Raw genomic sequence first — 12,720 nt, 5'->3', positions numbered from 1 at the left:
TACACCGAATAGAGGAAAATGTTTCCATTTCCCTTTGTGTTAATACTCCCTTTAATCATCACTACCTTGATTCTGAGTTGATAAATCAAATATTTTTGAAATTAACTTATTAAATTAAATTTAATTTAATTATTTTTTTAATTAAATTATTTTTTCATTTAAGTAATTCCACCAAATTGTGTCATGACAAGAAACACATGTTCAATGTCATATATCATACATACAAGTACAAACAAATTGCTACTAAAAGCAAGCAAAAGTTATGCTTGTTATTGGTAATAAACAAACATGTAATTCTGAGTAAGTGGAAGACTGCCTGCATAAAATTATGAAGTGTCCATATATAGTATAAAACGTTTTAGTCCACAATAGAGTGTAGGTGAACCAGGGCCTATCCTGACAGCATGAGAAGTACAGTAGGAACCAATCCTATCCTTTAAAAAGTGCATTTACTCATGTCAGGTCACTTTTGAGGCACCATTTAGTATGACATGAATGTCTTTAAATTGCAGGCTGAAGCCACAATGTTAAGAGACAAAGACAGAAAGAGAACAGTTGCCAGGATTGTGCAATAAACTGAAGTCTTCACAGTTGTGAGGCAGTCACTTTTACCAATGGAACATTCTGCTGCCCTTCATTCATACCTATTTATCTGTATCTGGTCTACTGTTTACGCCTTAGCCTAAGAAAATAAGACATCTGGTGTATAGGAACAATGGGTATCTGTGGAAAGCATGCTTCCCTCACTTTCTGTTCAATCCAGTGAAGAATGGCTCCATTATCTTCCCTCAGTGGGGTTCATGTCAAGGGACTATAACAAAACATAATTTTCTGAAGACCACTTAATCCAATTTTGGGTAGCAGGGAGACATAGACTATTCCAGCAGCACTGGGTATAAGGCAGGAAATCGTCCTGGACTCAAGGATAGTTTGGCCAGTGTTGGCACCTGTGGGGCAAAAACAGGAGCGCCCAGAGGAAAATCCATACAGTCACAGGAAGTAAGAGCAAACTTTTAAACAAAGAACAGCTGGATGTAGGATATGAATAAGCAACTTAAGCATGGGAAAGGCACCATATAAATAAAATTCTATTAGAGAGGCCAGATGCATACTTGTAGGTAGTCCCAATGGTAGTACCAGCTCTGTCTAAACTAACTGGCTACTTATGCTTAAACCTTCTAGAAAGATTTTTAGTACAGAAGGGAAATCTCCTGTTTGTTTGATCATGTTGGCATCTCAATTCTCTCTTCAACAGTCATAAGCAGCTTTCGTTCTTCCCCCCCACCCCACATCTCTGTCTTTCTGTTGTTCACTGAAGACAGCGTAACTCAAATGAAAAATTATATAACCTGCTAATGCATATAAACAGGACTTGAATGGCTATAAAGGCAGGGATTAAAAATGATGGCATAGCCTGTACCGTATATTAGACACAACAAATAATCAGGGTAATACCACCACACGGATAAAGGAACTGTCGTTTTACGACATTTCAAAAGAGGAGCTCTGATCAAGCTAGGAAAAGCATTTCAGGTAGCATTATACTAATATGAACTGTATGGAACAATCTAGGATAACATTTTCGTTTAAGGAAGACTTTTTGAACTATTGTAGTGGTAACCTAAATTATAATTCTGTTTCAAACACTCTGGTATCATTTCAGTTGCTCGAAATTGCCCTTGAAGGAGAACTGTTATGATATTCTGACCAAACATTTGTCTGCAAGCATCCATGTGTATGTGATCTGGAGTGGAGACATGAAGCTGATGCAGATCTGTCTTGCACCATCCTTTACAAGGGAGTTGCTTTATCGCACTGGCTAACAAATGAACACAGCAAATAAACACAGCATCACTAAACTAAAGTATTGGCAGCAAAAGGAACCCATTGCAATATCAATGGGGCATCTGAACACTGAATATTTTCCAAGAGATGGTGCTCAGCAGTATAACTTTCTAAATGATATTAGATGGGAGTCAATACATTATGTTGCTTAGAGTTATGACCATACAAAACTTTAATGCTTCAAGGGCAGTGATCTAAATATTTCTGGTGGCCTACTTAGCTAAGCTGAAATTAGATCCATTTTTAATATGGGACTGGCTGTCCTACAATGACAGTTTACTATAGTGGCTAAGGCTGTGGACTTTAATCCACAAAGTTGGTAGTTCAGTCACTTGGCTTAATTTGTGATGCCGTGAAAATCACCTAAACTACCTGAGCACCAATAACAAAAATATTTACAAATAACTTCACTATAGATGCGCACCATAAAAGTTTCTTGTGATAATTCTTAAGCCCCAGACAGAGCACTATATACACGTTTCAGAGCGCTGTACTAATGAAAACACTCATGCTCTTTTCCACTGATGAGCCTAAGGGCACATTTTAAAGCAGGCCGACCGGTTCCTCCAAGTATTTATTTATTTGTTGTATTTTCATGACAGAGTGAGAACTTCCAGGCAACTGATGTCTGGTTGCTCTTTCCTGTCGACACAGAAACTGACTCTTAAAAAATCCCTTCCATATGTGAGAGAACGAGTGTCAGATTATATCTGAGCAAAGGCAAAGACCCCCTGCGGACACCCCACCAGATCGCACTTCATTGTCTGACCAGTGGACTGCCCCTGCTACAGCTAGCTGAGTGTTGGGGATTTGACAGGGTCAGGCCACCGTGACCTTAAACTGAGATGAAAGGCATCTTTTGCTCCCTAAGTTCATTATAAGTGATTTAAGAGAAGGGGAAGAAGTCTTTTTAAATCATGTAGACATTTGTGAATCCCATCCCAATGCACTTTAAACATACTGTTTATCTAAAGCTGGAATTTTTATTTGCTTCCTTGCCATTCTGTTTATTCCCGAAGAATGCCTGAGGTCAAAACTTTCTTTTCTGGTCAGCTTTCTGTATAATGTGAAGATATTAGAAACTGCTGTGACTTGTTTTCTCCAGGCTTTTAGGGCTACAGAGAGAGTGTATATCGCGTGTGTTTTACGGGGTCTTGCAAATCTCTACTTAAAGTGTTTTTTAATTTTTTGAAATTTCTAAATTTAACTTTATACATGAACTACTATTTCAAAGCAAGAGCTAGATCTTTACCTCTTTTAACTATTATTGTGCTTTGTATAATTTTTCTTATTACTATTATTTAACTACTATTAGGATAAGGTCCTAATAGGTGATTATTTTTAATGAAATACGCTCATACTTCAAGGTTTTTTAGTTAATCAAAATAATCATTTAACATTGCAGTGGAAATGAAGGAGCAAAACAAGGAAGTTGCAACAAGCATATAATTAATTTACATCTTTCTTGGCTGCACAAAGTAAAAACATGTAAATCAACATGTTTCTAACTACTGTATGTACAATACAATTTAAGATAACGTGAACCTTAAATAAAATAAATACAAACACCCTGTTGTATATTCATTAAAGCGTTATTTAGTAATTGTTTATACAGATATAATTCACACTTTGCACATCATGGAGGCCACCCTGTATAACTAACCTTGGACACAAAGTAATGTAAATAGGGCTGTGATCGGGACACAGTATCTCTAATGCCACATAGGCCTGTTGATTTCCAGGTAAGGTGTCTTCAGTGTTCTCCCCATGTTCTGTGCTAAGCTTAACTTTTGTTGGGGTGGACTAGAAAACTAAATCTGCCCTGCGTAACATGGCTAAACTTTTATCCCATCTAGGAACTGCTCCTGCTATGCGCCTGTCTCTGCTCTGACCAAGGCTTCCTGCATGAACGGGGTTCATTAACATAAGCAAAATGAATCATGAAGACTGTATTTAAGAAAAGAAATAGACTGACTGTCTAATAGATAGATAGATAGATAGATAGATAGATAGATAGATAGATAGATAGATAGATAGATAGATAGATAGATAGATAGATAGATAGATAGATAGATAGATAGATAGATAGATAGATAGATAGATAGATAGATAGATGGTGTATGTCATCTATACATTCATTTTGTTTATGCTGGTCAGAGAAGTGTTGTCCATTTCCTTCCCTCTGGAAAGCAGTCTACTAAACCATCAAAATCTATATTTTAAGACAACTTTATAGCACTTTATTTCAGTACAGCTCTGATCCCTTTCAATTCTATTCCTGGTCTTCCTGCTATTTTCAATCCCCCTATTATAGAACTAATTATCGCTTGTTTCGCTATCCACCAGGCACAAATGTACCCTGAGAGGAGCAGAAAGTACCACCATCTAGAGGACACAAATTAAAGAGTGTTTCTTCCTGCCCCAAGAGTCTTCTCCTAATGGTTATTTCAAATATGCTATGAACCTCTATGAGAATGATCAAGGATATATTTTAGAGGGCTATAACCCCTTAACAGTGCCCTATTGAATACAAAAAGGAGTGAGCACGTGTTCTGCCCTATGCTAAATACTAGACCTATTATTTTAGTGGCCTTACTAAAATGAGTCAGCGATCACCCAAAACTGCAAGTCTTTGGGAGGTGGGAGGAAACTGGGGGGGGGGGGGGGGATAGGGGGGGCATTAAAATATGCCATAAATGTGAAAAGTCCACAGATATTTCAATTTTGGACTCCTGAGTTCTGAAACAGCAGTGTGCCACCATGCCAAAAACAACATGAGTGTATTTCGTGGAAAATAATGGAAAGAATTTTTAAGTCACTCTTCATTTTTTTATATAAGTGTCCTTTATGGATTCTAGAACTAAAAAGAACAGAACTGTCAATTGACTTTTTTTTATCTAAGAGGTTTTCCTGAATATGCATATTTACTTTAAGTTCCAGTGTAATTAACTCAAGCATAGTCTGCAGAAGCAATAAATAAATAAATCACAGCAATACAATCAGAAGATCAAATGATTGTTATGCTTGGATCCGCAAAGCTGGCTTTCCGTCTAGCAAAGATTTTCCTTTGTAGAGGGGAATGGAAAACTCCAAGTCGTTAATACTCGTTCAAATATTCTGTAGGCTCAGAATCTACAAAAAAAAATATGTATCCGCTCTATCCCTGAAATGCATTAAACAGAGTAAAAACTGGGTGGATAAAGGGACGGATGGCTTGGTGGATTGATGAAAAAGTCCAAAAAGTGTAAAAGATTGCATGGCATGGGGCGCGCCGGTGGGCACTCTGCCTCTCTGTCTCTCTCTCTCTGTCTCTCTCTTTCTCTCTCTCTCTCTATCTGTATTATATATATATATATATATATATATATATATATATATATATATATATATATATATATATATATATATGAACCAGTATTTCTGTCTTTGTTAGAAGCAAGAACAAGTTTAAAGGTGTGCGCAGTGATTACACCGGTATGCCTCCAAAACTGTTCGAATGCGAACCGTTATTTCTAATCTAAGCACAGTTTGCGGTTATCTGCCGCATCCACCCATCATTAATCTTCTCCCTACAGCGCAAGAGAATCAGCGGGGTGCAGGAGCCTCTCAATATCCTGGTCGGGATAACAAACCATAGAATATGAACTAGGATTTACACAGTGCCTTTTATTACCAAGAGACTGGATTTAATGATCTTCGTCTGCTCTGCACTGCTCCGCACATTTTCGGCATTATTATTTATTCATAAAACGATTCCTGACAACGCACAATTTTCAGATTATGAAAGCGCTTTGGCGAATTCAGAAAAGTGAAAAAATGACATTTTAAACGCGCCCTTTCAAGTGAGAAACGAACGCTTCAACGCTTTTCATTTTCTTTTTAATTTAACTAAATACCATTACAGCATCTGACTTAGAAATCTAACAAGTGTTGCTGTTTCACTATCTCGAACCAATCCTCCAAAAATGCAGAAAAGTTCAATCTGGAGCTGTTTACTGTACAAACAAACGCGATAACACTAATATTTTTATTTTCATATCGGACCATGTCCACAAACGCACACCTCGAGGAACTCCGATCTTCTCTCACGTACACGGAAGCTCAACGCTTGGCCAAATGACACGCCAGCAGTCGTTCGCTGTGGCAACATCGGAGCAGCACAAAAGCGCCCGACTCGGCACACACATACACGCGCACACAAACTCCAGCACTCTTACACGCCTTCGCAAGCTTCTCCCCACCCCACATCAGGACCCGCTAAATGCATCCTGCCAAGGACCATTAACTTGATTCATTATTGTTAAACAATAGCCTACTTCACAGCATCGAAACAAGTTGCTTGGTCGTAATATAAACCATGCATATTAGAAGAGGAATTTGCGGACTTTTATTTGCAACTACTGAACAATAGGTAAGGGCCAATGTCATCCACAAACTTCACACCAAATCAGCAGCTAAAATCTTTTCTTGTTTTTATATGAAGTATAATTTTATCAACAACTATAATATTTGAACATTTACGATTAGTTTGTGTGTGTGTGTGATCATCTCACGCTGGGCTTGTGTGTGGTCGCCTATGTCCTTCCTTTTTTCCCCTAAACACGAACTGTATTATGTATTTGAAAGTACGGTCCACCTTTTCGGACGTTTTGTGGATTTTAATGTACGACTGCAAAGAAAGGATGCAGGTGAGTTCCTCAACAATCGTCTTTTGAGTCTGACAGCAACTGCAAAGTTGCACACAAATGTTACGCAAACTGCTAACTCTCGCCGATGGTTTCGTTCTTAAACACTAACAAGTTGAGCCCTGAATGTTTTACATTTGGTAAAAACACATATGTATTCGGTTGACGTCCATTACACCTCTTTTAACTCAGCACACCATTAGTGAGTGACCTCACCAAGTAATATTTTACGTGAAATCACCACCATCAGCTGGAAGACCATAAGCGTATCCATACAGACACTAACGACATTTATGCGAATGTGAAAATTGTCTTTGCCACATAATAGCATTAAATGGGATTTTTATCTCTTGCTCCAAATGTGATAATGTCTGGATCATTTTTGCATAGCTGAAATATACAAACGTTGATGTCGTCTAGCGTAATGCCATTACGAAGTTAATCATGTGGCAGCATTTGCCGCCCCATTAAAGACTGTCTTCGTTAAGCCATATGATATTTTGCGTTTTCAATGACTACCACAAGACACGCTATGATAGATTGACACAAATAAACGTGCTAATAGATAGATAGATAGATAGATAGATAGATAGATAGATAGATAGATAGATAGATAGATAGATAGATAGATAGATAGATAGATAGATAGATAGATAGATAGATAGATAGATAGATAGATAGATATCCAGGCCTCTAGACAAACGACTCCAGATATATGCGATTTTTGGACACTTTGTCCATTAACTGCTGATACAAAGTCGATCGGAACATTCGTGTTGATCTCATTGTAAAGCTGACAGTGTTTAATTAACATGATCAATGTTCTGATATAACAATATAGCTAAATATGCATTGCCGCTCTGTGTAATGTGATGTTTAGGGCCCGAGTGATACAAACTACAGCTTTATACTTTTGAAGTTCGTTTTTTGGTCGTATCCGCCTGGTGTTAACGGACAGATAATATGTGGTTGTTGCAATATATCCATCAGTGTTTACTTTATACAACTAACAAATGAATGCCATCCTTTCCGGACAACGCCTCTCATGGTGCCAATATTTTTCATTTTTCATTCAGAATATGTAAGGAATATAGTAATATAAATCACTAGCGATGACATTTTCAAGTTGGAGGCGATCAGACCCTCACGTCCTCTTGGATACCTGCAACTTGCGTTATAATTTTTAGAATTTGGAATACAAATGCAAGACATAAGTTCAATCAGATTTACGGAAACTAAACATTTCTTAATAAGATAGATAGATAGATAGATAGATAGATAGATAGATAGATAGATAGATAGATAGATAGATAGATAGATAGATAGATAGATAGATAGATCTGGGATTCATTGATACAAGTGTGTAGAAGGATGACCCCCGCAGCAGATGTTTCAATTTTAACTATTACTGACATTATGTACAACATATTAAATCAATTAATAGTTATTAATAGACATGGCTATATGATTGGTTATTGCAGCTAGCTGCAAATGGACAGTTCTTTTACACCAAGATTATACCCAAATATTACTCATTTATAAGAACAACTTTCTTGTTCGTAAAATTCCAAAATGTTCTACAAATGTGACTTTTCAAACAATAGAATGCCAATTAAAAAATGGATTATCTTGAAAAACTTTACTTTTGTTTTAACAAAAAAGTGCAGGATTTTTTAAAGCGCTGAAATCCAAAAGCCGGACCTTGAAATATCCAACAGTGCCGTCGTACATCGTATTTTAAAATAACACAACATACATATCTAAAATCACATATTAACATATTTGAACACGTATCAACGGACAACTGCGCCGAATAACTGAACACTGGCAGATACATAGCAGACATATTAATCACGGAAATCTGTATCTTTAAGATGAAGTTCATTAATAAAATATTCTTTCAGATCAAGTGAAAACAGAATGCTGAGCATTTACTTTTTGATCGAGTTTGACACACTTTCTTAAAACTCGCAGTGAAGATCTTTAAACACGTGCGGGTACCTTTATACTGGGCTGATGGTTGCAGCCGATCGGGTCTTGTATTTTCTTAGCGTTTCTCCTTTTTCCGAAATAGCGAGTTTGCAATAGTGTTAGGTAAATGTTTAGTTGTTCAAGACAAATTAATCCATTTCCTCGTGAGTCTCAAATTGACCATTGGCGACTGTTTTCACGAACGAGTAAATTGATGATGACTGAATCACGCTGCCCACATTGCCCGATGGTACGGGTAGTCGGGACGGGCTCGCTCCATCCGAACTTTAGCTAAAGGCTGCAGACACAGGCCCAATCGGCCGATCATCGCCAGCTACGTTTGGCTGTGAGACATACATTTTACACAAACAGAAACTAAATCCATTTGGGAGAAATAACACGTGGGAAGAACTACGATTAAAATCAACTTACTCCTACGGACTCACAAATTTGCTGAAAAAGCATATACATTTCCTCTTCTAAAGAATAATATCGGTTCTGTTTCGCGTTTATAATTATAGTGTACAGTATTTCCTTAAACTAAACTGAGCAACACTGTTATGTATCAATCTAATGTGCCATTTATGCTTTGCCTCTCCGCAAAACTGCGTGTCACAGAAAATAATATCTTCAATCCATAAGAATAGCAATGCTTCTACCTTAAGTCAGTTTTCATGTGGCTTGCAAAAAGTAACCAATTTCGTCTTAATTTAATCAACCATACCCCAAATCGGCTTACCTGCATCCGACAAGCTCCAAGCGCATAGTGAAGTCAGCAGGAGACGGAGCGCCGCGGAGCCCTGTATCCGAGACGTGCGCATCGCTCCCCGGCTATGCCACTCTCCGGGCCCCGGGGTCCTGGACAGTTCCTCCTTCCACCTCCGCTGCCAAACGTCCGATGCTCTTCGTTTAAATAAACGTGGAAGTTGTTTCTTGTAGATTAAATAAATAAATAAATAATAAACCGATCCTTGAAAACGAAGTGCCTGGGAAGAGAGTGCTTGCTTGGGGACCCGTGAGCAGTAATAACAATACAGAATGATGCCGCGATAATTGCCTCGTTTGTACAAACAGATGCCGACTTGTGCGGTTGAATGTGCGTTTAAAGATGAGGCAAATCTTATTAGGGACTAAGTGAACGGAACAGAAAAACAAATGTTTCAGGATCAAAATAAACGTTACTTCTATGTCCTTTCCAAAAAATGGAATAAACGAAAAATGAGAATGAAAAATCAAAAAAAGTGTTATGATCAGCCAAACTTCCTTAGCTCTCAAGGGTCTAAAGCTGTCCTCGCTTTAAAAACGCAAAGTTGCGTCTGTCAGTGAAGCATCGCAAAGTCAGGAGAAAATACACAAAGTGAGAGGGAAAGCGCCCAGTCGCCAGTGTGCGCAACGCTCCAGCTCCGCTGTTATCTGCGCCCCGGCATCCTCCCGGCGCACTGCTCCACTTCAACAATGCCAAGGTGTGTAAACACGAAGACGGAAAAAAAGAGACACAGAACGAGAGAGGGAGAATCGAGGAGACGCACAGAGTCAGAGATCTCGCCTTCCAGCTCTCTCTCCCGAGTCCCACTTCGACCAACCAATCCGCGACGCAACCATCCTTAGAGGGGAAAAAAAATCAAAGAAGGTTTCAAGAACAGCGCCTCGCAAAACCCGGAGCACCGTGCCCTGAAATACGGAGCAGGATCTCAAATGGAAATACAGAGTAACGAAAGAAACAAATTCTACAATAACTCCTGTTTGGCAATAAAGCACAAAATGCGGAAATATAGAGCAAAAGACAGAAAGCACGCGCTGCACATGTACGCAGGACACGGTGTAGAATGGACAATAACAGAGCGTGCCACTGTGATCCGTTACGGTAGATGGAGATGTGGATCTGGATTGAAGAGCGAGGGCACCATGCCACCCAAGTCACTGGGAGCGCGGGGCTGGATCACGATGAGCAGAGTGTACACTGACACATACGGCACTCTTGTGTGCCTGCGTGGATGGAAATGCGAAACTAGAGTGATGCGGGTGTTGAACACTTAAATGTTTGGCGCACAGTCACTTTTTTTTTCTGAGACTGAAGCAGCACGCGCCTTGACTGTGTGTCGGTGGAAACTGCAAAGAGGGAGCGTGAAGAAAGATAATGACACAGCGCACGCACCTGCCATACAGTGGGATGTGCATCTAGGGTACGAACTGGGGAGAGTCGGTGATACACCCGGCGAACCTGTTAGGCGTTCTTATGTTCTCACGAGTGTTATGATTTAGGAACACAGTAATGGTGTATGTAGTTCTGCAACCCGAATGCTATACGTTATACTAGCATCTGCGTCCCTGTACTCGGGATCCCTGTACGTTTTCTGATGATTTCAGCTCAAAGAGAAGAATTAACGCTGGAAAGGAAGCGATGACTCGCAGTTCACTTATAATCTATTACACCGCACTTTAGATTATTATAACAAAGTGTGGATTATTTCATTCGATGCGTTACTTATACAAAGAAAGAAAGAAAGAAAGAAAGAAAGAAAGAAAGAAAGAAAGAAAGAAAGAAAGAAAGAAAGAAAGAAAGAAAGAAACCCGCCTTAAAAAAGGGGTTGGTTATGCAGATCACTCCCAGTCTATAGGGATTTAGTTGTAGGAAGCAATTAAGAGATACATGTTTTGATCCGACTGGATCTTTGCTCTAAATATTGTGGGTGTCATCATCCTCATCATCACACACATTATTATACCTACTATTATTATAATTACTAAAATGTGTTCCACCGACACTGCTACTAAATTAAAATGACTTCTAACAAGAGTAAACAAACTGCAGCGCAGCCTAATCACCGTGATCGGTGAGACACGCGACAATTAAAATGGAGTGAAATTAAGTAGGTTCTAAAAATGGACGGATGACTGAAAAAAAGAAAGAAATTGTTATTATCTACACTCCTGCCGTCTCCAAGTTTAACGCTATGGCTGCCTTTTAAGGTAGCGTCTTATAATGCGTTCTTCTCTGAAGACTAGATGATCAAATAGTCATCGTAATAATTCCATGCAGTTTTCCTTAAGCGCGTCCGTATGTCCAAACAATAACAAAAAGAAAACTGATGTGAATAATCTTTGTGGTTTCAAGCATTATTTAGAAAGGATCGATGTTATTTGCTTTCATTTCTTATTAACGACGTGGGTGAAACCTGTATTGGAAAGGTTCACATTCAGACCGTTATTACTTTCTAGTACAGTGTATCGCCGACAGCATCGTGCAATTCTCTCCGACACCACACAGAGGCGATCCAAGGCGCCGCTTCGTGTTAAAGGAGCGGTGGTCACTTAAGTACTAGCTCAGCTTGGCTAATGGCTCTCGCTTTACATTAGCTGACGTGAATTTAATTTAACGTATGAATTCGCTTTGGGAATAAGAAAGATGAATCGCAGCACTATCCAAAAACATTTCCAAAACTGTCACTGCCGTTATTGATTTGACACTGGAATCGATGTGTACATTTCTTGATTTACAAACTGCTCTTAATACGTTTGTTCCAGTTTAAGTAAGAATCAAGTCGAATGCCGAAATGTTGTGAAATCGAAATACATATGCCTTAGCCGACAAGTTCATAAAAAATTCATATATATATATATATATATATATATATATATATATATATATATATATATATATATATATATATATATATATATAATATATATATATATATATATATATATATATATATATATAATTTAATGTAAACACAAAATGGAGGGGAATTTGTGCAGGGGACTCTCGCCCAGTCCAGGATTGCTTCGTTCATTTATTATTGGCTCAGCACCCTAAAAACCTTCCACTGTTTGAGCTGACTTGAAAATGGGTGACATTCACTTATCATGTGCATGCGGCTTGAACAAAAGACGCAGTCGCATCAAACAAACACAGTGGTCACATAGGACGCATAAGTAATTGCGCATTACAAAATGTGCACTAAAGCCGTGGCTCAAAAAGTAGAACGTTACTAACGCGCGCTGACACAATTCTGAAAATGTTCTCAATATTTTAAATTACACTTCGGGGAAGTTTCGATCAACCCAGGAACTGCAGTTTTACGTGCACAGTGTCTACAATGTGCAGGGCCGGATTTTCCTATAGGCTAACTAGGCTTCAGCCTAGGGCCTCAAGATCAAGAGGGGCCTACATTCAAATTGTTAGCAAAATTTTATTATCTCTCATGTAATTTACAAA

At 38.6% G+C, this 12,720-nt stretch overlaps 1 protein-coding gene across 3 annotated transcripts in view; it reads right to left on the bottom strand.

Annotated features, from left to right (window-relative positions):
* The window catches only part of unc5b (unc-5 netrin receptor B), a 318,628-nt gene extending 308,266 nt beyond the window's left edge, over positions 1–10,362 (bottom strand). Inside the window, exon 1 of one of the 3 annotated variants that reach the window (XM_028795196.2) lies at positions 9,241–10,362. In XM_028795196.2, coding sequence (XP_028651029.1) covers positions 9,241–9,322 — 82 coding nt within the window. In that variant the 5' untranslated portion in view covers positions 9,323–10,362. The remainder of the gene's footprint in view (positions 1–9,240) is intronic. The other 2 variants (XM_028795197.2, XM_028795198.2) reach the window with 2 other exon arrangements.
* Positions 10,363–12,720: the final 2,358 nt, after the last annotated feature.

The sequence above is a fragment of the Erpetoichthys calabaricus genome, chromosome 2 (genome assembly GCF_900747795.2).
Source record: "Erpetoichthys calabaricus chromosome 2, fErpCal1.3, whole genome shotgun sequence".
NCBI lineage: Eukaryota > Metazoa > Chordata > Cladistia > Polypteriformes > Polypteridae > Erpetoichthys > Erpetoichthys calabaricus.
The sequence above is the reverse complement of the archived record's forward strand: the minus strand, read 5'-3'. Positions and strand labels throughout refer to the sequence as shown.